Genomic DNA, 26657 nt, shown 5'->3' on the forward strand with positions numbered 1-26657 from the left:
ATTTTAAAAAAATCTATTTTGTACTGTAATTACACTCTTTCTTCATACCTTGAAAATTACTTAATGCATAAACTTATAACAGGGTCGGTCAGAAGTCAAGTAAAAATCCTCAATTCCCCAAATATGTGTACCTGCACTCTTAGACAATTTATAGTAAACCCAGTTTGAGGAAACTGAACATTCAAGATATTTCTGACAAACCTGTCGTATCAATATTTTGCCAGTTATGTGAAACTGTCATCACACATTGTGAAGACATTGTACTATTGGGAGAATCATGCATTATGGCGGAGGCATCAGTCGCCATAGTGACATTTCTAGTCTAGTTATATTTTGCCAATTATGTGAAATTGTCATCTCACTTTGTCAAGACATACTCTAGACTTATTGGTGGAACCATGCATTATGGCAGATCGATGCATACATGTCACAATAGCGACATTTCTAGTTTCACGAAATATTCTGTCTTGGTCTCTCACTTATCTCAGTGTGCTGTTGACAGGAATATCTAACATTATGGATGCTACATTGGCTGTCCTCAATGCCCATCAGAATGACACATGGCGCATCTACCAAACTGCAGACGCACACACAACTTCTGATGAAGCCACAGCAAGTAGTGTAAGTGACCACATTCCATTATATCAGGGATGTCAAGTTCAAAAACAAAATATGAGCGAGATTGTCATCACTCGGCATCTCGGCATGCGAATGTGCGCGCGAGCGAGGGTGTGGGAGGGGGTTTTCCCCCCTGTGGCCTCCCACGGTAGGGAGCTTTTTCAATCTTTAGCTCTTAATGGTGCGATGAGGTGCATACTTAAGTGACTATTTTTTTCTTATTTTGAAAGACAAAAGGGAAATAATTATTTATACCTTCATTTTCAACTATCACTTTAATCTTTTGAGCTATGCTCATTATTATAGGCCCAAGTTGCAGACTTGGCCAGATGCGTGAGAAAAATGGGTGTCATGCGTGAGATCGTGAGATTGCCCCTAAATGCTTGAGTCTCACGCAGAATGCGTGAGACTTGGTAGCTCTGTTATATAGATGATGACTGGCGGGGGAGGGAACATACTGAATGTTCCACCCGAAAGGTTTGAAATGCTATTGAGGGAGGTTACAAGTCCCGAGACGAAGTGGAGGGACTTATAGCCTCCCAAAATAGCATTTCAAACCCTGAGGGTGGAACGTTTGGTACATGATGACATAAATGGTATCTGGAGTACCAAATGAAAATCAGCCATTTTGTTGAATTATTTTTTTTTTTAAAAGGTTGTACCCTGGGTTGACAAAAAGGGGAAATTATTTTGGTGCTGGAGCTAGCGGTGCTAGCCACTACACTGCAGTGCACTGACAAGCACACGCTATTGCTAGCACAGCACGCAGCGTGCCCGCCATGCATGCATAGTATAACATGCAGTGGTATGGGAGTGACTATGTATGCACGCACACACAGTGCATGCATTTCTCTGCCGTTGTCCTCGAGTGGACGTGAGGTGGCGCTACACAACGCGGTAATCCGGGGTACTATGGTACCCCGGGGTAACGCGTGATGCATCACATGTTCCCGACAACAAAAGTCATCATCTGTTACATCGTATGGGTTAGTCAAATACCAAGTTTCAAGTTCAAATACCATCATTATATTAATTGATTTCACGCTCTGAAAGTGGCGCATGCAAACCGTACCTTATCATGATACACTTACAGTAAAAGGTCCAGCACGCGCACAACGCACTCGATCTCTCGCGCATAACAAGAGCCAAATTCACTGTGTGTGGGTACTAGTATTTGTTACGTGAAAATGTTTTCCCATGGGAGAACATTACAAAATGTTCTGCCCATCATGGGCGAACATAACCAATGTGCCTCCATCACATGGCTGTGTTTAGCCAATCACTAACCGGTATTTGACTAACCCATTTAATTTAAGGTTTTCCCTCTCTTTTAGCACATCTCTGAAACAAAATTGTCTAACAGATCCTGAGGGCAGTCTGAATGTATCCATATACTGTACGTGCAAAGTGATTGTCACCAGCTTACCAGATAGCTAATGTACATACAGGACTTACATGTGCAGCGCTGATCAACTTTTGTGTGTCCATGCTCAAGGTTAAAGGTCAAAAGGTCAAGGTCAAATGCTCAGAATTTCACTATTTTCCCCCTATCTATGCAATGCCTGAAGGTATTTTCTTGAAATTTAGTGTATACGTGTACTACGTACAATTAAAGATTCCCAGAAAGAGATTCAGGTTATGAGGTTAAAGTTCAGTAAATGTCAAAAGTCAGGTGAAGATGTTAAAATTTCACTTTTTTCTCCATATCTCGCAAATGTAAGGTATCTTCATTAAACTTGGTACATATGCATGTACTGACTGGCAGTGATTATCTAGAGAGTTTGGGGGTCATGGGTCAAAGTTCAGGGGTCAGAGGTCATGGTCAATTCGTCAAATTTCACTTTCCCCATATTTATGCAATGCCCGCAGGATTTTTCTTGAAACTTAATATACATGTGTATTACCCGATAGAGATTCTCTAGAACTTTCTTGCCAAAAGGTCAAAGGTCAAAAGGTCAAAGCTCAAGTGGAAGAGCTAAATTTCACTTCTTCCTCCATCATTATCTCGAAAGTTACTCACGGTATCATCATGAAATTTAAAACATATTTATGCATGTTCTAACTGACAGTGATTCTCTTGGGAATTTTAGGGTCATGGGGTCAAGGGTCAAAGGCCAGGCTAGAATGAAAAATTTAATAATCTAATACTGAAATTACACTTTTTCTCCATGCCTTGAAAACTACTTAGTGCATAACTTATAAAAAGGGTTAGAAGTCAAGTAAAAGTCCTCAAATCCCAAAATACACATACTTTAGACAATAGCACAAACCTAGTTCAAGGAAAGTGAACTTTGAACACATTTTTGGCAAACCTGCCATTTTAGTGTTTTGCCAGTAATGTGAAACTGTCATCACACATTGTCATATGACATTGTATTATAGACCTATTAGGAGAACCATGCATTATGGCGGAGGCATACCAGGCGCTGTAGCAACATTTCTAGTTCTTACCTGATTTGCTCATTGAATTTCTGTGTAATGTCCAATCTGTCACTCAAGGTGAAATTTATGTAATTCATGGGCAATGTCATGTTCAGATAATGACAACATGCAACATGTCTTAACTATAGAGATGAAAATTAGCTGCATGACCAATACTGAGAATGGCACATTGTCACCATAATTTACACTTTACGTTGGGTATCTATTGCTAAGTTATCTTTTGTACACTGACTTTTTCACCAGCAGTACCGCAAAAATGTCATACTGACAATATGAACTAATATTGACCGTTTCTGTGTCATACAGATACGCAATGTAACTTTGGCTTCACTCAAGGCCATAGAGGATGTCCAATTTGCAGTCCTGAGCAGCAAGGTCCCTGGTGAAAACCATGAAGTCATCAATACACAGGCCCTGTTATTAGTACTGCAGAGGCAGGAGAGATGGCATTTGGTCTCCAGTCTTAGAGAAAGCAAGGCAGGGAGGAGCTTCTTTGAGCTGCCGGAGGACATTCTTAGCGATGACCCTGAGGAAGATTTTGATGTCATCATTGACAGTCATGTGAGTTGTGTTATAAAGAAGCATTGAAAGTTATTGACTAATAGAGAGGGATGAAATATTTCAGTTCCATGGTATCTGGAATTGTAGCACTTTTGTGATATCAGTGGGAAGTAGAAAAGCAAAACAAAGGCATAAGGAGGTAAGGAGAGTTTGCTGCATGAATATTGAAAATGTTTTTATGCCTCCGCCACGAAGTGGTGCCGGAGGGATTATGTTTTCGGGTTGTCCGTCCGTCCGTCCATCCGTCCGTCCGTCCGTCCGTCCGTCCTTCCGTCCGTCCGTAATGAATTTTGTGGACAAGGTAACTATCAAAACCTGTTGAGGTATCCTAATGAAACTTGGCATGTATGTGTATTAGGGGGTGAAGTTGTGCCTATCAACTTTTGGGTGCACATGCTCAAAGTCAAAGGTCAAAAGGTCAAGGTCAAATACATAAAATTTCACTATTTCAACCATATCTATTGAATGCCTGAAGATATTTTCTTGAAACTTAGTGTATACATGTATTACCCAATTAAGATTCTCTGGTGAAAGTTTGGGTCATGAGGTCAAAGGTCTAAGGTCAAAAGGTCAGGGTCAAATACATAAAATTTCCTATTTCCACCATATCTATTGAATGCCTGAAGATATTTTCTTGAAACTTAGTGTATACATGTATTACCCAATTAAGATTCTCTGGTGAAAGTTTGGGTCATGAGGTCAAAGTTCAAAGGTCAAAAGGTCAAGTAAAAATATTAAAACTTCTTTTTTTTTCTCCATACTTTGGAAAATTGTTCAAGGTATCTTCATGGAACATAGTATACTGACTGGAAGTGATTATCTAGAGAATGTAGGGTTCCTGGGGTCAAAGGTCAGGAGTCAAAGGTCAAGTGCAACACTTCAAAATTTTACTATTTCCCTCCTATCATGCAATGCCAGCAGGGTTATTTTTTTTACACTTGGTGTATGCATATATGTGTAACCTAATAGAAATTCTCTGGAAAGCTTTTTTTTTTTTCTTCTTTGTTATCCTCAAAGGTCAAAAGGTCAAAGATCAAGTGAAAGTGCTGAACTAACTTTTTCCTCCATATCTCGGAAGTGGCTCAAGTTATCTTGAAACTTAGTACATATTATGCATGTTCTACCTGAAAGTGATTATCTTATGAATTTTAGGGTCAAGGGCCAGATGAAAATGGTAACAATTTACTATTCAATTCAGAAATTGCACTTTTTCTCCACACCTGTACCTTGAAAATTACTCAATGCCTAAATGTATGAATGGGTCAAAGTCGAGTTAAAGTCCTTAAATCCCTAGATACATGCTCTCCTATTCATCCAATTAAACCTAGGTCAAGGAAGGTGAACATTCAACACATTTGTGACAAACTTGTCATTTCAATATTTTGCCAATTTTGTGAAAATGTAATCACACATTGTCCACATGTACTATCTAGACCTATTGGGAAAATCATGCATCATGGCGGAGGCATACCAGTCGCCAAAGCGACATTTCTAGTCGTTTTTTGTTTTTTTATGCCTCCGCCACGAAGTGGTGCCGGAGGCATTATGTTTTCGGGTTGTCCGTCCGTCCGTCCGTCCTTCCGTCCGTCCGTCCGTCCTTCCGTCCGTCCGTAATGAATTTTGTGGACAAGGTAACTATCAAAACCTGTTGAGGTATCCTAATGAAACTTGGCATGTATGTGTATTAGGGGGTGAAGTTGTGCCTATCAACTTTTGGGTGCACATGCTCAAGGTCAAAGGTCAAAAGGTCAAGGTCAAATACATAAAATTTCACTATTTCCACCATATCTATTGAATGCCTGAAGATATTTTCTTGAAAGTTAGTGTATACATGTATTACCCAATTAAGATTCTCTGGTGAAAGTTTGGGTCATGAGGTCAAAGGTCAAAGGTCAAAAGGTCAGAGTCAAATACATAAAATTTCACTATTTCCACCATATCTATTGAATGCCTGAAGAGATTTTCTTGAAACTTAGTGTATACATGTACTACCCAATTAAGATTCTCTGGTGAAAGTTTGGGTCATGAGGTCAAAGGTCAAAGGGTCAGGGTCAAATACATAAAATTTCACTATTTCCACCATATCTATTGAATGCCTGAAGATATTTTCTTGAAACTTAGTGTATACATGTATTACCCAATTAAGATTCTCTGGTGAAAGTTTGGGTCATGAGGTCAAAGGTCAAAGGTCAAAAGGTCAAGTAAAAATATTAAAACTTCTTTTTTTTCTCCTCACCTTGGAAAATTGTTCAAGGTATCTTCATGGAACATAGTATATACATGTACTGACTGGAAGTGATTATCTAGAGAATGTAGAGTTCATGGGGTCAAAGGTCAAGTGCAAGACTTCAAAATTTTACTATTACCCTCATATTTATGCAATGCCAGCATGGTTATTTTTTTACACTTGGTGTATGCGTCTGTAACCTAATAGAAATTCTCTGGAAAGTTTTTTTTTCTCTTTTTGCCTCAAAGGTCAAAAGGTCAAAGATCAAGTGAAAGTGCTGAACTAACTTTTTCCTCCATATCTCGGAAGTGGCTCAAGTTACCTTGAAACTTAGTACATATTATGCATGTTCTACCTGAAAGTGATTATCTTATGAATTTTAGGGTCAAGGGCCAGATGAAAATGGTAACAATTTACTATTCAATTCAGAAATTGCACTTTTTCTCCACACCTGTACCTTGAAAATTACTCAATGCCTAAATGTATGAATGGGTCAAAGTCAAGTTAAATTCCTTAAATCCCTAGATACATGCTCTCTTATTCATCCAATTAAACCTACGTCAAGGAAGGTGAACATTCAACACATTTGTGACAAACTTGTCATTTCAATATTTTGCCAATTTTGTGAAAATGTAATCACACAGTGTCCACATGTACTATCTAGACCTATTGGGAAAATCATGCATTATGGCGGAGGCATACCAGTCGCCAGAGCGACATTTCTAGTTTTTTCTGCCTTGTAGACCACTAGTGCCTGACAGGGTTCTATGTAATTGTATGTGCTATGACAACGGCTGCATTTCATTTCATTTCATCAATGTCTAAGTTTACCCTAAAGTGTGGGAGAGGCATTGTATTATGGGCCCTATGTCTATCTACACAGACAAAATATTCATTTTGACATGAAACCTCCAATCTTCCATTAGGAATATCCACAATTCTTCAAAAACCTTCAAACTTCCCCCCCCCCCCCCCCCAACAAGATTCATTTGCCTGTCAACAGAGAAATGACGGGTTGATATCCGCCTGTGTGAAAGCAGTCATGCAGTATCCCCTTTCCATGGTCAATTGCATGTGCCATCGAACAGTGGGAAATATCAATTGGACGTGAATTTATGAATACAGCGTGCGCCAGATGGGTTCTCAAGCTCTTTTGTTATACACTATAAAGGCAACTGAATGGGATCAGCGAAAGTCAAAATCTAGTGAACTTAGCCTCAATTGTACATACGTCTTCATATGACTTTTATAGGAAATCAAGCACACTTCTACATTGGAAAAGGTAAATTAGACAAAAATACACACAGTTTAGATGCAGAAAAAGAACATATATTGATTGAAGAAACTATTTTTTCCATTCAGCATGTAGCCCATATAAACTTAATTTAGGTCACAAATGCAGACACTCCTGTCTACATTTTGGAACTTGGCATACACTACCAGGTTCCGGAATATGAGTTGACATAGTGAAAAGAAGATGATTAAAATATAAAACATTTCATTTCATCTTTTCTGTTAAGCAGTGGCAAATCATTATATCTCTCACATGGTTTAGCCTGATTCTCCTACACTTAAAGAAATAGCATTTTAAAGGGATGGCTAGTAACTGATCAGTGGGAATCAGTGGGAATGCTGGGGGATGATTGTTCCAATTCTTGTGCAATTCATTTAAGAGTACATTATATATCTATCGTTGTGTGAAAATTATTTGCTTCAGAATGGTCTCATATTCAAGTAATGTGCAGTTTAATGTTTCCAGGTTATCATGCCTGTACAGTGACAGGGCGATCGTTAACGGCGAGTTTTTTATAGGAGTCTGCATCTGCAGGAGCAGGGGTGTTAATCACCTTCAGTGATAGTTAGGTGATCCGAGTATCCTCTCGGATCACCTATTGTATCTGTACGGATTCTTTCTTCTTCTTCTTCTTCTTTATTTCTTTCTCCTCAAATGTTGTGCAGCGGTTAACTCTAAAAGTCATTCACCTATCACTTCTAAACTGATACCATATATGTATCACGTCATAAGGACGACAGATCTAATGTATCACTGTGATCAGTCAACCATGACGTCACTATGACGTCATTATCTGAAAACACGTTCACATTCGTATCTCATTAATGGAATGGATTTTCTCAATAAAATTTACATATCATATAGTTCAACTCAAGCTCTATTGATATATTTCATAAAATTTAGTCACGTTCATAGTAAACGTGCGCGTACGCGCGCGTTGAAATTTTAACATGCTCCAATCGAGCTCAAAATTGTTTTGCACACGTTTCAGGTCATTTGGAGTATTTCAGAAAAAATCGACGGACGCGTACGCGCGCGCGCATATACGCACGCACAGCTCATATGCAATAGAAATTTCCCGTCTTTTCACACGTATCGGATGTCTGAAATGTCATAGAATGTTTCTACCAAGTTTCAAGTCAATCCGACTCAATATGACGTCATACGGGCCCGTCAAAGTTGAAATTCCGCGCGCGCGTCAATGGCGATATACAGTGCAACAATGCCAAAAAACCGCCAAATTTAAATCCGATTTTACTCGTCAGGATGGACGGTGACCCCCCATTTTCTTTACATATTTTGAAAGCTGATGAGTTGTACATATCATTTCATGGGTTGGCGATACTGAAAAAATGATTAAAAGACATCAAATTTCTTAAAAAAGTAAAAAAAGTAAATTTTCAAAATGACGTCATCAAAATTCAAGTTCACTCGAGCGTATCTCACTTATCCTTTGCCGAGTTTCACCTAACTTTCAGTATGTTGTAGCTTATTTAATGTTCTTTCATATTTATAATTACAAGGTTTTGATTGGATGACGTCATCACCTCATAAAAATGGATTGAAAGTATCCTTGTAAAATTTGACCAGTTTACGTGTTATCTCTATGGGAGAGCAGTTTTTCTGGAAGTGAAAATTGACATGACTATCTTTTTCGAGCACTAGCTCACTTATGCTTCGGTGAATTTTTCCCAGATTTTGGTATGTTGTAGCTGAGACTTTGGGCTATCGTAAGTGTGCCCTTCGTTTCTTCATACGATGTCGGGATCACGTCAAAAAAGTTACTTGAATTTAAAGTTTATCTTCGATGTATTGAAATATTTCTTTCTTTTTGCAACGTTATGTGCAATAACTCAAGAAAAACATACCCTATCACCACCATATTTTGCACATGTTTAGTTCATGTCACGAACATTATTTCATAAAATAACAACGACTTGATCAGACGCCATCTTGGGTATGTAAATTAGGGTCAAAGGTCATAGATGTTTCATCCTGTATCTTGGTGAATACATGTCCTATCTTTCCCATATTTTGCACACGTAAAGACCATGTTACAGGGATCATTTCATAAAATAACCACTTTTTGCTCAGATGCCATCTTGTCTGTGCAAAGTGGGGTCAAAGGTCATATTTTCTATTTTCGCTATGACGTGTTATCTCTATGGGAGGGAATTTTTTAGATGTGAAAATTGACATGACTCTCTTTATCGAGCACTATCTTACTTATGCTTCGGTGAATTTCTCTCAGATTTTAGTATGTTGTAGCTGAGACTTTGCACTATCACGACTCGAATCATTGATTAAAAAAGAAATCGGATCACCTTAATTTGTCAGTGATGACAAATTACAATCTCTAGTTCTAATTACATTTGTGGTTAAGAAATACAGAGAGTACAACACTCACAAAATAATTACTATTATGTTAAAGTGTTTTCATCATGTGCACATATTAAGTTGAGTGGTAACTTCAAGTTAAACAAAAGATGTATTGAGATTTTGACTGATAATGGTGAATATTGCAAGCTGAGAATGTACCTTTCGATAAAATGATCTTTATTTATTCTTTTTTATAAAAGCACAATGTTGAAATGTTGTTTTCATGTGTTCCTAATCTATTTTCTGTCTCTCAGATGCATTTCTACCATCACAATCCTTTTGGATGGTCTTCGGATAGCGCTGACATCACAAGTCATGTGACAAGTTTGGACTTGGCTGTAACCATAGGTAGAGAGCAAAAACACATTGCCCTCACTAACCTAACTACAGATGTTGATGCTTTCCTTGTTAACCACAATATCTCTGTCGGAGCACTCCAGCTCATGGGAATGAATGACTCATCAGCAAGTTATTACGCCATCAACATCTCCTCAGAAGCTGCATTTGTTGTCATAGATATTGTTCTTAACAATCAATCATTCAGTGATATACAACTAGGAGCTCTCCAGCTCTTCCTGAGTAAGGACTCTGTGGAACTTAGCACCTCATTCCCTGCAGATGTCATCCCCCCAGTGTCAGCATGGAATGACACTAGGAACATAACAGGCAATCCTTACCTGTGGATTATTCCAGTTGACCAGATAGGGCAATCTGGTGAGTATAACCTGACTCTTCAGGGCTGGGACGACGTTGATCTGTCAGTCTACTCTGTCTACGCCTATGCAGCTGAGTGTGTTGTCTGGGACAAGGAAAAGGAAATGTGGGACAACAGAGGATGCAAAGTAAGTAACAAGTTAATTTTCACAGGTTATGTTCACACTTCCAGAGATGCATGATGGGTGGCAGTAGGTTTGGACCATCATTTTTTTCTCAGTCGTGATACCCCTAATAAGCATAATTGTATCTGCAAACAAGTGTTTCAATACTAGTGAATACTTCAACATGTTAAGAATGAAAACATAGTTCTCATGATCATATGCCTGCAGGACTGTAAACGTTTGCTCTAAAATGCATACATTCATGTATGCATTTAGAAATGTGTAGCAAAAAAAGGCTGCTGAAAACTACTTATCCAATAGTAGCAAGCCAATGGAGTAAAATGAAGTCAAAAGGGGCCAGAGCTTTCGATCCTAGCAGAATCTTCATCAGATGCAACATGACAAATAGGCAGGGACAGCAATCACATATAAGGACTACACACAACAAGAACAGTCAGGGCAAGGGACACAGAACAAAGAGAACAAAAGGGGAGGGTTGGAGGTCACGGCAATGAGTCCAATAGGTAAAGGGAGGGGGATTAAAGGATAGTGGACAGACAAAAGGCAGTGGAGGGTCAGTGATGATCCCCAGGACCATGGGGGGGGGGGGGGGGGCAACCTTTGAAGGATAAGGATGAATAGGGAGGCAACATCAAACAAGATGAGAATGTGTGAAATGTGTGAAAATGCTGTAATGGAAAAATGAGCAAAGAAAATGGGATTCCATCGGGATTCGAACCCAAGACCTCCGGATGGTAGCCCGGTCGAACTATAACTTCAGTTGCTAGTCCACATTGTAATGGTGCAAGAATATCTCTTGGCCTGGTTTCTTGCATTATTGCTTGTCCTAATTGAGGCTATTTTCAGGTCAGTTTTCTTGCCAACAAACATACCGTGCAACGATGTCAGCAGTGACTCAGGAAAGTATTTAATAGCTCCTTCTGTTGATGACAACTGTTCTTTGGACGGATAGACTTCATTACATGAATCAGCTTTCTTTATGTCGCTCTTGAGAAGTTTTGTGTCTGTGACAGTCATTTGTATCTTCTCCCGATTGGGGTCTTCTTTTTTCTGTTCCTGATGAAAGTCATCAAGAATTCTTGCTGCTTTTTGTCTGAATGTCACAACATTTGGCCACCCATTCACCTCAGTAATCATGATACTGTCACCAATATGTTCCATTGGTTTATTTTCCATATGTGTGAAGCCATACGCAGTAGCTTGTGAATCTGAAAGACTTGTCTCCATTTTCTCAATCAAGTGTGTAATTGTTACTTGCTCATCATCATTGTCTTCCAGGTACTCAGTAATGTGCAGAAATGCCTCGTATCTTTCATCTCTCTTAGGTCTGCCCAGCTTTCATTTTTTTTTTTTCGCAACACTTCCTCGAGCAGAATAATGTTACTTTGGAACATGTTTTCCAGTTCTGAAATTGACACAACAACTTTAATGGTATTTTGCATTAGCTGCGACCAGGTCCTGAACAAATGCGATTCTGCCTGCAACTAAAATAGACCAATCAGCCTTCCTTTGTTTACATAAATGTGAACCAAGGCGTTATGGAATGATGGAGTTATTACAGAGTAAATTTCATTGCCAACACGCCACTTCCTCTTGCATGGTTGACCACAAAACAAACACCGCTTGTCAAACCTAAACACTGGAGATTCGGAACAAAGGACGATTGTTGATGTCTGATCTTGTTCCATTCCATTTTCCTGTCCATTTGCAATTCTATTTGGAAGAGTGAAAACCTGTCTGCATTCTTCATGTACCCATTGACCTGTACAGGTTCTTACATTACTGCCCTTTTGCTGACGGGCCCTATTGATACTTTGGCTCCCCTTATCTCTCAGGACTGCTGTGTCCTTGCCATGTAATTTCTTCTTGCAGAAAACACACTCGTCTGACATGATGACCTGTAAACAATGAGGAAAAGAAAACACATTGTAATGTCAGATCTCTAAAATCGTGATGACAGAAAATTACAAATAATGTCTCAGTAAGTGTTTATGTTCGTGATTCCAGTTTTTGAGTGAAATTTTTTTGAAAAAACCATGATTATTTTTCTTCTCAATACTCGCAGGTTAAGTAAAATATTAATATTTCAGTTAAAGAAATTGCTTGAGCCCAAATCAGGTAGTTAGAGGTATCTCCTTTTGACAAGAAATTCCCTAGGCTCACATTTAAAATTTAATCACATATAACAGTGACATTTTGAAGACCTTGTTTCAAAATTGAAAAAAAAAAATGGACACAGGAAGATTCTTTCAAATACTCACATGTTTTGGAAATATCTTGAGAAGAGGTGGTTAGAAAGTATCCCTTTCTTGAGGACTACTGTATTGCTCTGAGCTCTGCAGTAAGAAATACAATCGACTACCTGTACTGAAACTTTTATTTTCTAAGCTATGATGATCCTAAAGATATATAGACAGATGTTAGAATAAGTGTACGCATCTCTGATTGTAAAAGGTTTTGAGAATCTTCTCCCAGACATACCTTGTATGTAGACCTATATATTGACATATTTTCAATCAGTGCAATTATGAAAGGCCAGTATAAACTGTATAAAAGTTAAGGTTGCTCCTATTCTTGATAAACTCATCTAGACTTAAATTAAATGTCATCTGCATATATTCAGTAGGTCACTTATGATACTTTTTGTCATTGCCAAAATTGTCTAATTGAAGGAGATTCATGAATAGTACTCGCCAGTTACACACAATTCGAGCAGAGGTGGTTATAGAATCCAATGTTTTTTGAGGATTACGGAATATCTAGGGCTTTAGGAAAACAAGCTTATGCTGAGTCTGTTACATGATAGGATGAAGCAATAAGGTGTGAAGAGGAAAAGTTATAAAGTTTTGAAAATAGCTTTGTTTATTACATCTCAACTCTTCCTCTGGATATGAAATTATAGCCACAGCTTGATAAAGGGAGCCTGGTCTAATGATGCACTCCTCAATCAATTTCGGATTTTCACACACTTGTCTGCCAGTTTAAGAGTATCGTCTACTCAGATTAGAATCTGATAAGAATCATGTACAACAACAATGGTAACTCTTATAAGAATAATGTTTCGGAACAAAGTGATACACTCGTGCCAGTCTGAGGAAATGCTTTAAATGCAGTCATGAAGATGTCCTCCTCTTCAATTTGGGAATTGTAGTATGAAAGCCAAAGTGAAGACCTAAACAATAGCCAACCATCACACTCAGACAAATGCACATGGTCATGCACACAAAAAACGACTACGCAGCCGTATTGAAAGGTGAATGGTCCATTGTCTTGTTCTTGTATTGTTCCTACTCACATAGAAATTGATAAGTCAACGAACTATGGATAATAATAGTAATTATTATGTTGTTGTCAACTTTCTTGGATTGACTATTTTGAAGTTAGCATTTTTCAATTATAGAAAATGAGCTATCATTAATTGGGATCATCTTATATCTCTCTGGATATCTTTCAATCTATTTACTGAGCAATGACACACATTAATTCTTCTAGAAAAAATTATCATATGTCACTGCTCAATCAAATTTGTATTTATAAGAAAATAGATTAATGCGAAAGTATGTGTGATGCAAATCAGATTCACATTACGCATTGTATCATTTTATCTGGAAGTGTATTGTATATTTTGTGTTTGATGTGGCTGTAAAAACAGCTATTGTTTAATCTGAATCCCGCTTATTCTAGTTCCGCACTTTGCCATAACGAATAATCAAAAGCGTAATTTTCTTACCATAAGCAGGTGCTATTCAGCACTTTATTCAAATAAGAGCCATAACATCTATAATGAGGAAAAGCATCAACTTTGATATATGCAACAATGTGAATTTACTGTCTGACCTTTAGAAACACAAATCTGAATACTTTGATTGCTGAAAATAGAAATAAAGATTAAAAACAATTAAGTGAAACAAATAATTTCTTCTTATAGTCCACCCAAATTTGCATTTTATGCAGTTTGCATTGTTTCCAACAATTTGAAAATGCATCCATTGTGTATACTGACCTACAAAATATAAGGTTTGACGTTAAATTGCTAAAACCAGATGGTTTAAAGCTCCGGTTGGATGGATTATGAATTTTCTCTCATAGTTGGAACAAATTTGCATATTATGCAAATTTAACCATTTTGCCCCACTGGATGTTTTGGGACTTTTAGTATGATGTTGCGGAGACCCCAACAACTTGTTCTGCAGTGGAATTTTACTAATGCAATTAGTGGTGGGTTACCCCCTAAAAATTGCTAGATTGACCGGACTATTTTGCATTCATCGCTCTGGCATTTTTCTTGCGCATTCTCATTCTTTCCAATGCACCTCCCCATGTCTCCTATGCCCATATACCTGCACTTAATAATATGATTGCTTCTTTCTTGCTTTCTGTTTGCAGTGGTCTGTGCTCAAAATATACATGTCAATATCGCGATCGCGTGTCTTTTTTAGCATGCTTACATGCATATTTGTATTACTTGTGTATTCATATCTACCAGAGATCGCACATGTTACATACTTGTAGACATAGTATACTGATATTATATTAGTATTATATGCTGCAGGCAATGTGTAACTCATGAATACTGCATAGTCCATGCACACTACCCTGGCCTGGTGCTTGGGCACACATAGCTTGCTTATCATCTTGGTGCATGCTAGCATCAGCCAATGTTTACTGTACGAGCTGAAATTTTCGCGTACAGATATTTTCGCGAATTGCTACTTGGAGGACATTTTCGCGTGTTGTTTATTTCGCGGTTACAAAGGTCTAACTGAACTTAGTTAATCGCGCGTTGTTATTTTCGCGTGTTGTTATTTTCGCGGTTCGAAGGCGAAAGTGAAATTTGCGAAAATAAAACTACCGTGAAAATTTCAGCTCATACAGTATTATTGATCTTTTTGGGCCACCTGAGCCGAAAGCTCAAGTGAACTATTTCGACCGCTCTTCATCAGGTGTGCATAAACTTTTTATGCCTCCGCCACGTAGTGGTGCCGGAGGCATTATGTTTTCGGGTTGTCCGTCCGTCCGTCCGTACGTCCGTACGTCCGTACGTCCGTACGTACGTCCGTACGTACGTCCGTCCGCTTTCGTTTACGCGATAACTTGAGTAATATTTACTGGAATTTTACCAAACTTGGTCCAAGTATGAAGTATGATGGGGCAATGATTTGATTAGATTTTGGGTGAAATCGGCAAAAGGTCAAAGGTCAAAGGTCAAGGTCAAATCATGAAATTTATCCGTTTACGTGATAACTCAAGACTGTGTGGAGCAAATTTCACCAAACTTTGTTGGAGGATGATGTATGATGGGACAATTACTTGATTAGTTTTTCAGTGAAATCGGACAGAGGTCAAAGGTCAAAGATCAAGGTCAAATCCTAAAATTTATCTGTTTACGTGATAACTCAAAACTGGATGAAGCAGCTTTCACCAAACTTGGTCCAAGGATGATGTATGATGGGAAAATTAGTTGAGTAGATTTTAGTGACATTGACATGAGGTCAAAGGTCAAAAGGTCAAGGTCAAATGCTAAAAATGTTGCTATTTCCCCCATATCTATGCAATGCCCGCAGTTATTTTCTTGAAACTTAGTGTAGACATGTACTACTGCATAAAGATTCTCCAGAGAGAGTTTCATGTCATAAGGTCAAAGGTCAAAAGGTCAAAGGTTAGGTGAAAATGTTGCAATATCACATTTCTCACAAATGGTTCAATGTATCTTCATGGAACTTGGTATATATGCATGTACTGACTGGCAGGGATTATCTAGGGAATTTAGGGGTCATGGGTCAATAGTCAGGGGTCAAAGGTCAAGGTCAACTCCTCAAAATGTTACTATTTCCCTCATATACTAGTATATGCAATAATTGCATTATTAGTTTTAAAATTTAATATATGTACATGTATTACTGAATGGAGATTCTCTTGGAAGTTTCCAGCCAGAAGGTCAAAGGTTAAGGGTCAAAGGTTAGGTTTAAATGAAAAAAAAGATATATTTTGTACTTTAATTACACTCTTCCTTCATACCTTGAAAATTATACTCAATGCATAAACTTATAATAAGGTCGGTCAGAAGTCAAGTAAACATTTTCAATTCCCCAAATATGTGTACCTGTACTCTTTAATAGACAATTATAGCAAACCCAGTTCGTGGAAAGTGAACATTCAAGATATTTCTGATAAACCTGTTATTTCGATATTTTGCCAGTTATGTGAAACTGTCATCACACATTGTGAAGACATTGTACTATACACCTATTGGGAGAATCATGCATTATGGCGGAGGCATCAGTCGCCGTAGCGACATTTCTAGTTACATTTTCATCTTCTACTTGAGAACTCCATGGCTGTTTTTCACCAAACTTGGCAGGTAGCATCCCTAAGGGAATAGGTTCTCAATTTGTTACAAATGGGCATCATGCTCCACCTGGGGGGCCCCGGCCCCCCCCCCCCCCCCCCCCAAATTAAGGAATCTTTAAAAATCTTCTCTAGAACCAGAAGTGATAGAGGTACAATGTAAGTTAATAATATGAGTTAGTACACAATATATTGATGACTGTAGTTTCAAGTTTGTTCATGGCAGAATCAGGGGTGGCCCCCTTGGGGCCTAGGGTAGAAGGGTGGGGAGGGGTCCTAATGAGGCCTTAATTGTGCATTTTCATCTTCTTCTTGAGAACCCCAGAACAGAAGTTTACCAAACTTGGCAGGTAGCATCCCTAAGGGAATAGGTTCTCAATTTGTTACAAATGGGCATCATGCTCCACCTGGGGGGCCCCGCCCCCCCCCCCCCCCCCAAATTAAGGAATCTTTAAAAATCTTCTCTAGAACCAGAAGTGATAGAGGTACAATGTAAGTTAATAATATGAGTTAGTACACAATATATTGATGACTGTAGTTTCAAGTTTGTTCATGGCAGAATCAGGGGTGGCCCCCTTGGGGCCTAGGGTAGAAGGGTGGGGAGGGGTCCTAATGAGGCCTTAATTGTGCATTTTCATCTTCTTCTTGAGAACCCCAGAACAGAAGTTTACCAAACTTGGCAGGTAGCATCACTAGAGGGATAGGATCTCAATTTGTTCAAATAGACACCATGCCTCACCTGGGGGCGCCCTGGGGGGCCACCCCCCCCCCCCCCCCATTAAGAAGTCTTTAAAAAGCTTCTTCTCTAGAACCAGAAGTGATAGAGCTAAGTTAATATTATGAGTTAGTACATTGATGACTGTAGTTTCAAGTTTGTTCATAGTGGAATCAGGGATGCCCCCTTGGGACCCTGGGGAGGGGTCCTAATGGGTCCTAAATCGTACATTTTTATCTTCTTCTTGAAAACGGATGATACATTTTCACCAAACTTAGCAGGTAGCATCTCTAGGGGGATAGAATCTCAAGTACTGCAAATGGGCACCATGCCCCACGGGGGGGGGGGGGGGGGTGGGGGGCTTCTAAATTAAGGAATATTCAATAATATTCTTCTCTAGAATCAGAAGTGATAGAGCTTTACGTTTTTTTTTTTCTTTTTTCTTTTTTTTTTTCCAAACTGCATAGTCCAGCCTCCTGTAAAATATGATGTACTTGGCAGGTATGTTTACCAGTGTGATGGAATATGCAAATGGCACCATGCCCCCAGCTCTCAAAGCTGCCCACACCCCAAGTTTCCAATGTTCTCATCTGCAAGGATACATGAAAGGTGAACTTGCAATACTCAGGTGAGCATGAGACCCCCACGTCTCTTGTCCTCAGAGGCATGAGAAAATAATTGCTGTGTGGTTGAGAGAGAGATGGGTTGTTGGGACGTGAGTCTTGGTAGATCTGAAATGGTGGTAGTGCACCCAGAGGGGCCCCTATGACATGGCTGAATCAAATCCCCAAATAAACAAATTTTCATGATTTTTGACATTTTTATCTCATTCTGGAAAACCAGGGGCTGGATGTTGACCAAATTTGGCAGTGTGATGATTGCATGTCATACACTGATTTGTAGTATTTAGATTTTGTAGAGAGCTGGTATTTGATTCTTTGTCAAAAGACTTTTTAGAAGTTGTTGCTACAGTGATTTAGAATATTCTAGATTATGCTAGGCGAGTAGAGAATACACTACAAATATTTGGTGACAAAATAGGCTGTGTAAAGGTACAAAATTTAATAATTGCATCTGGACTTACTGTCTTAAATTCAGAGGATGATTTCAGAGCTGATCTTCGATGTTTCATCAACTCATCTGATCGTCCACCTTTGGATGTAAAACTGTCCTTGGAATTTAAAACTGTAAGCCCAAATATAATGATATAATTTTGTACCTTTATGAAGCGTTACCTGGATGAATAAGAACTTTCATCAATTCAAAATAGACTAGAGAATGCTCTAGACATCTTTGTTTCCCCAAATAGTCATGATGTATCCACAAAAGGGAGTTCCCATTCTGACTGTAACTTTTGTGTGTGCAAGCAGTCATTTTGTCAAAGTATGTCAAGACTGTTAGGTCATACTTACGGTGTCAACAAAGTATGTCAGGTGATGAGTCGTAACTGGTTTTTTTAGGCAAGTCTATCTGTTGCTAGACTTCTTCTGGAGGATAGGATAAATTGACCTGTTAGTAAATCATATGGAATGCTGGGCTTGAAACTATATATGGGTTGAGTTCCTAGCCAAGAAAGTTCTTCCAGATCTTGCTTATGAGGGGTTTACCACGCCAACTATTTGGATATTGTATGCTGGATGCCAGCGAATTTTGGATTTTTAAACAGACGTTTGGAGGCCCGTTTACAGCTAAAAATCCTGCAATTGAGAGGGTGGTAGAGGGGATGTGATATGTCCCTCCACCACCACCACCACCACCACCACCACCACCACCACAGTATTGACCTGTAGCGTATTTAAGCTGTATTTAAGTTGTGTGTGATATGTAGCAAGAATCATCATTATTATAGTTTGTACATATTGTAATGGTGGTGCTCCCCAGGGTAGGAGGTGATGCACAAAGGGCCTGCAATAAAGTCTGAATCTCAAGATCTTTTAAATAGCTTGCCTCAGGTGGAGCATGTACCATGAAGGCAAAGTGTGATGCACAGGTGAACCTGAGGTTAGTTGGTCTCTTGATTTGTAAAGATATGATATCACTCATGACTTGATTACTTTCTTTGGCTGATGTTCTGTTGAAAGACTTTTTAGAAATAAAGTTCTGTTAATTTTGTCTATTTATTTTTTGGAATTGCTTTGAATAAACTCAACCCTCCATTCTGGAAAGTCTGAAATATATAAATATGTTTGATACAGTATACAAACATGATACATGTACTGTCATGTTGAATTGAACATTACACCCACTGAGTATGCTGTCTCTACATTCTTATTGAAAAGTAATGTTTAGTAATGACGTACTCCAAGATAGTTTTATGATGTACAAACTGTAACTCCCCATCAGTGATTTCTCCTATGCAGACAGAAACACTGCTGTAAATTCTGCGCAATGTCAAATCTTTACGTAAATGATAAAGAAATAACAAAAATATTAGAAGATGCCTAACTCTAAATTGATCAAAAAGTTCTGCATCTTAAAGCTTCAAAATTTCTTGTTCACACAAATAAAGTCATCATCTCCACTCTTGGTGTCATAGTGAACACTGCGAAGGAAACACACTTTCATGTACTGAACACATGAGGTTATAATCAGTGTGCCATGAATAGGTGGCCTGAAAAAAAAAAAAAAAAAAAAAAAAAAACTTCTTAGCAATGTATGATAACGCAGACATTCAACAATCTGTCGTTTTGTTCTCATACATTCCCAGGTGGGACCCATGACATCTCGCAGCCTGACACACTGCCAATGCAACCACTTGTCACATTTTGCAGCTGGCTTGGTTGTTCTGCCAAATAGAATTGATTTTATCAAGGATGCTGTTCTCTTCACCAAAATATTGGAGAATCCAGTAACAGTCATAACTGTGGCAACCCTCTTTGGTTTGTACATCTTCTCTGGAGTGTGGGCAAGACGTCGCGATAGAAAAGAAGTGGAAGAGGTATGTTGCATGTTACGTAGCTGTTTTAACAAAGTTAAATAGATAGTATTGAAACTAATGAAGATCAGTAATGAACAGAGACACAATTGTCATAATACAATTAAGTCATTTACATGTTGTATTAAATAGCTTCTTGTCCAACCAAATGGCAACATGTTGTTGTAAGGATCTTTTGTCTCAACAATATCAGTATTTCCAGTCTACAAACCACGTTATTTTTGCCTATATGTATGCCCTAAGAATGCAGCTGTTAGTCGTCTAGGAGCAGTCATTGGTAATGATAATTTGGCATGAAGGATGTAAATGTACACGTATAAGCAATCATTTCCATGAAATGATAGTGGTCAATGGTCAAGGTAAAAGTTTACTGAACTTGTGTAACAAAAACAATAATGTAATTCTCAAGACTTAATTTAAGCTATTACTTTTTAGATACTATGTAATACTATCTGGTAAGAAGGATAAAACATATACAGTTATTTGCATTGAATGACAGATATAAAAACTCAGAGGTTAAAGCGAATGGTGACCAAAGTTTAATCACAATGCTATTTTCTATTAAGGAAGTCCAATATTGATGTTTTGTGTGGTGGATTGGAATGAATTGAAAACATTTCCTTTGAGCGGAGAAAGTTAGGGTAAAAATCAGTTGACTTGATCAATATGGTTAAGAAGGGCTGAACTATATACTGTAAAAGTGGATATTTTTGTGCGACTATTTTTTTTTTTGTGCTCGGCAGGGTGAGAGTTTCGCATACTTTTAATTCTGCGGAATCAAGACATCAAATACTGGAACATAAGACAAGCAAAAATATTCACATGCTTTTATTTTTGCCCTAGTTTGTGGTTGCGCAAAATGCGTGAAAATTTCAACACCATGAAAATTTCCACTTTTTCAGTACATTTAAAACACAAAGTAATAAGTGATCATGTTTTCCATTATCTACAAATTGGTGGATTAAGAAATCCACTTTTGATTGATCGTGTGTTTTATATCATTCTAAAGCCGCTAACCTCTACCACAATTTTAACAACAAAAATCCCTTATCTGATAATCACACTCTTGTGATGCAGGGTCACTCTTTCTTCCTTGATATGTTGTAATGAAGATTCTTGTCTATTTCTCTGGCTGCATAGGCCCGTGTTATTTTCCTTGGGGATAACAACCCTGCTGCTCAATACAAGTACCATGTGACCATATTCACTGGAATGCGGCGGGGAGCAGGAACCTCTGCTGTGGCTACCATTACGCTCTATGGCACCTCTAGTTCTAGTGATCCTCATGTGCTGTCAGCAGAGGGGAGCCACAAGATTCTGAATCGAGGTGGCACTGACTCCTTTCTGCTGACAACTCATGGCTCCCTTGGAGATCTCACTGCTCTGAGAGTGTGGCATAACAACTCTGGCAAGAGCCCTGAATGGTACACTTAATTCTTCTGTCTGATTTCATACCCAAACTTTGCATGAACTCTGTTTTTAAAAGGTAAGAAAGGTTTAGTCAGAAGAGGCCTGAGCTGTCGATCCTAGCAGACACTTCTTCAGAGGCAGAATGACAAACATGAGATTGAAGTAACAGATACCTCTGTAGACCACAGACATGTAACAACATGATATGCTCTGTAATACAACAAAGCAATATAACAAACATGCCAATTGCATGTAGATAATCCTTAGGGGTAAAGAATATAAGTTATTCATGATAGTGGCAGTGGTGGCTAGATTGGAGTGGAGCCTAATGGTTGTTATGAATTTGTTCAGCCGTATATACATACATGTATGTAGCTGTTTTAAAAGCCATGACCAAAACTTAACTCTTCGTGCGCCACAGTGTAAACCCCCTGTGTGCCACGTTATTCCTTGTATCTGCAGGCATGCTTTGGGAAAACATATTGTTTTGCTTTGTTCAAATGGATTTTAACTTTTTATGCCTCCGCCACGAAGTGGTGCCGGAGGCATTATGTTTTCGGGTTGTCCGTCCATCCGTCCTTCCGTCCGTCCGTCCGTCCGTCCGTCCTTCCGTCCGTCCGTAATGAATTTTGTGGACAAGGTAACTATCGAAACCTGTAGAGGTATCCTAATGAAACTTGGCATGTATGTGTATTAGGGGGTGAAGTTGTGCCTATCAACTTTTGGGTGCACATGGTCAAGGTCAAAGGTCAAAAGGTCAAGGTCAAATACATAAAATTTCACTATTTCCACCATATCTATTGAATGCCTGAAGATATTTTCTTGAAACTTAGTGTATGCATGTATTACCCAATTAAGATTCTCTGGTGAAAGTTTGGGTCATGAGGTCAAAGGTCAAAGGTCAAAAGGTCAGGGTAAAATACATAAAATTTCACTATTTCCACCATATCTATTGAATGCCTGAAGAGATTTTCTTGGAACTTAGTGTATACATGTATTACCCAATTAAGATTCTCTGGTGAAAGTTTGGGTCATGAGGTAATAGGTCAAAGGTCAAAAGGTCAAGTAAAAATATTAAAACTTCTTTTTTTTTCTCCGTACCTTCGAAAATTGTTCAAGGTATCTTCATGGAACATAGTATATACATGTACTGACTGGAAGTGATTATCTAGAGAATGTAGGGTTCATGGGGTCAAAGGTCAGGGGTCAAAGGTCAAGTGCAAGACTTCAAAATTTTACTATTACCCTCATATTTATGCAATGCCAACAGGGTTATTTTTTTACACTTGGTGTATGCGTGTGTAACCTAATAGAAATTCTCTGAAAAGTTTTTTTTTTTCTTTTTGCCTCAAAGGTCAAAAGGTCAAAGATCAAGTGAAAGTGCTGAACTAACTTTTTCCTCCATATCTCGGAAGTGGCTCAAGTTACCCTGAAACTTAGTACATATTATGCATGTTCTACCTGAAAGTAATTATCTTATGAATTTTAGGGTCAAGGGCCAGATGAAAATGGTAACAATTTACTATTCAATTCAGAAATTGCACTTTTTCTCCACACCTGTACCTTGAAAATTACTCAATGCCTAAATGTATGAATGGGTCAAAGTCGAGTTAAAGTCCTTAAATCCCTAGATACATGCTCTCCTATTCATCCAATTAAACCTAGGTCAAGGAAGGTGAACATTCAACACATTTGTGACAAACTTGTCATTCCATTATTTTGCCAATTTTTTGAAAATGTAATCACACAGTGTCCACATGTACTATCTAGACCTATTGGGAAAATCATGCATTATGGCGGAGGCATACCAGTCGCCAAAGCGACATTTCTAGTTATTTTTTGTTATGCTTGACATGTAAAGAGCAAGGTCATAGAGAAAATCCCAAGCTTTGCTGTGACATAAATTTGATTACAAATTCATAAATTCATGATTATTTTTCTTTCAAATGACCAGTAGCTTTAGTAATGTACAAGCATGACTTTTGCACATAAAACAATGACGATTTTACACAAAAATCCAACAGGGAACATCACCTAATATTCCATCACCACATAATGAAAGCTTCATGTGAGAGGACAGAATTGCAAGGGATGCTTTGATTGTCAAGTGGCATTTGATGATTTATTGATCGGTATGCATGGGCTTGTGCCTTTGAGCAAAATATGCGAACTCGGCACACCGTCGACTGAGTCAGGCCTGCGAACGTGGTGCATAAAGAGTTAATGCACTTGGTAGGAATCATTTTTACAAGAAAGGGATACAAAGCCCAGCTGTTCAGTAGATAGTATTGCCATCTTGTATAATATCCAAGATTTTAACCACAACCTAGTAAGAAAGATTCTCAGGGATAAGGGATAACAAGCTACATGTACTGTAGGTTGTTGAAATACACTAAAAAAAAAGAAAAATGAACACTTTTTAAAGTTCAGATATTTTATACCAAACTGTAACATTGCAGTCCAGGTGGCCCTCATATGGAAGCCCAGGAGTGGCTGAAAAGGTCTACTAATGGTAAACGTTTAAAAAATTCTCTCCAGGTCAAGATCAAAGCAAAACGACCTTTTAAAGTGTATTGCATTTGGACACTCTTAAAATAGTAAATTGCAATTTGATTTCATGCCTGTATTGCAGACATAAATCAGCAATATCTCAACATAAATTTGCTGCAAAGATGTTACTTTTTTTCATTTTTTGTTGTTTCAGCGTCATAAATGGGCAAGTTCCTTTCACTGACATCTCCCAACATTGTTATTTAACCTGGTGAACCTTACATGTTTATATGTGGTGAAGAGCTCCAATTCACAACAATATTTCATCATGTTTTAAAAGCTTACCAAAGCAACTGCCAGGTGAACTAAAAATTTGCTGAAATACATTCATACAGGTATTTACCTCACTGTTAAAGAGGAAACTTTCAAGCAATTAATCTGTGGGCCAATTTAAGTGAAAATCGCTTTTCTAAAATTTCCTAGGATGATTTTTTTTTCTTTTTTTGCAGATATATCAATACTGGTATCTCCATTAAAGATAGTCTTATGTTTCTATTTTCATGCTTATTCACTGGAGTGTGAAATTAATGAAAATTTCCACAAATCAAAAAATTTTGTGTTCATAATCACTGCGTCTTGTACATGTACCTTGCTGTAAGTTAAATAAGGTGAGACATTCCATATACAGTGTAATTGTTGCATCCCCCACAATCACACACAAAGATGTGACTTTGTTATTAAAGATGTCTTGTTATCATGAGAATTTCATGCATGTGACAGAGAGGTGCATTAAATTATAGTCATCTTGTCAGGATATATATTTGTAAAACTAGGAAATATCCCAAGAAAATTCATATAATTTCAGGGCAAGATATTAGTATTCAGCAGTCAAACACATTGATTTTCTCAAAGAGAATTTCCTCTTGTGAAAGCACTGGCATAGTAACCTGTGTCTTAACTTATCTGAAATAGGCATATCAACCGCATCCTTGTACACGACCTCCAGACACGTCAACTCTGGTACTTCCTTTGCCATACATGGCTGGCAGTGGACCTTGGTGAAGGTGTCCTGGATAAAACCTTCCCCGTTGCCAAGCCTGAAGATCTCCATCAGTTTGACCATCTCTTTATTACCCGCCTTTTGCGAGATATGAAGGACCATCACCTCTGGGTGTCAATCTTTACACGACCACCCAACAGCAACTTTACCCGTCTGCAACGTGTGACATGCTGCTTTACCCTCCTTATGATGTCCATGTTGGCCAGCATTATGTTCTTCAATATCTCTCCAGATGATGCACAGGTGGATGACTCATCCGCACCTGACATGTCTCAGGAGATTGGGTTTGGAACAATTCGATTTAGCTGGTTTGACATCCTGGTGGGCATTGAGAGTGGACTTCTGGTCCTACCAGGCAATCTTTTAATCCTGGAGATTTTTCGCAATGCAAGGCCTCGACATTCGGACAAAGCAGACGAATCTCTGGAGATTGTGCCTCAAAATGTTGATGGAGGTAGACCTGCTAATTGCACAAAGAAGCGCAAAAGCAGAAATTGTGAAGAAACAGACTTAGCTTCCAATGATGCCCACAGTACTAGCGACAAATGTTCAGGATCTCAGCAGCACATTCTAGCAAACAGTTTAAATGGGAAGTCTGAATTAGTCTCCTCAAGTGACATTTCTTTGAGTGTGTCTGGAAGTGTCCACCAAAAGTATTGTTGTATTAACTCATGCTGCAAGCAGAAAAGGGATGGCAATGTTTTAGGCGAGAAGTTTTCTCAAGGTGACCTAGTCGCTAAGTTGTCTAACAGATATAAGTGTCCTGATGGGAGTACATCATCCAAGGTGGACTCTTCATCTGTTAGTGAGCACCTAAAGAATAAAGAGCATGAACAGCCTGTAGTGGAACCGGGTAAAAACAGACAGCCTTTCTACATGCATCATGAAGATTACCTCCACCATCAGATCAGCCAGTTGTATGAAGAGCTCTGCAGTGCTCCACAAGGCTTCTTCTCTAGTGAGGAAGAACAAAAAAAGGTTTGCCTTGAATGTTTTTGTGGGAATGTTCAATCTTCTTCTTCATCTCAAAGATGAATCCTCGGGTTTTGACCCCATGTCAGACGGATGCCAGAGGCATTGTTGTTCATTGTTGGGTCATTTCCATATCATCGCTGGGGCGACAAGACCTCGTATCTACAAAATGTCAAATGTTCAGGAGAGCCAAAAAACATGGCGGCCAAAGCACTGTAGTGAACTTGGGATAGCCTTTCCTTTTACATGCCGTGGTGGCTTCATTTTTGGAGTAAGACAGTTGGGATTTGGACAGGGTATCACTTAACCCATTATTTGACCATTAATTGAAAAAAGTCATTTTCACCAGAATTGCAGATACAAGGTC

The 26657-nt window shown here is 38.6% G+C and overlaps 1 protein-coding gene across 1 annotated transcript in view; it reads left to right on the top strand.

Annotated features, from left to right (window-relative positions):
* Positions 1–26657, top strand: part of LOC140241197 (polycystin-1-like protein 2) — a 126055-nt gene that overhangs the window by 83590 nt on the left and 15808 nt on the right. The window contains exons 13-18 of the mRNA XM_072320957.1: positions 489–621; positions 3367–3621; positions 9776–10363; positions 20131–20361; positions 21499–21782; positions 25231–26296. Of these exons, the coding sequence (XP_072177058.1) occupies positions 489–621; positions 3367–3621; positions 9776–10363; positions 20131–20361; positions 21499–21782; positions 25231–26296 (2557 nt within the window). The remainder of the gene's footprint in view (positions 1–488; positions 622–3366; positions 3622–9775; positions 10364–20130; positions 20362–21498; positions 21783–25230; positions 26297–26657) is intronic.

Source organism: Diadema setosum, chromosome 17 (assembly GCF_964275005.1).
Source record: "Diadema setosum chromosome 17, eeDiaSeto1, whole genome shotgun sequence".
Taxonomy (NCBI): Eukaryota; Metazoa; Echinodermata; class Echinoidea; order Diadematoida; family Diadematidae; genus Diadema; species Diadema setosum.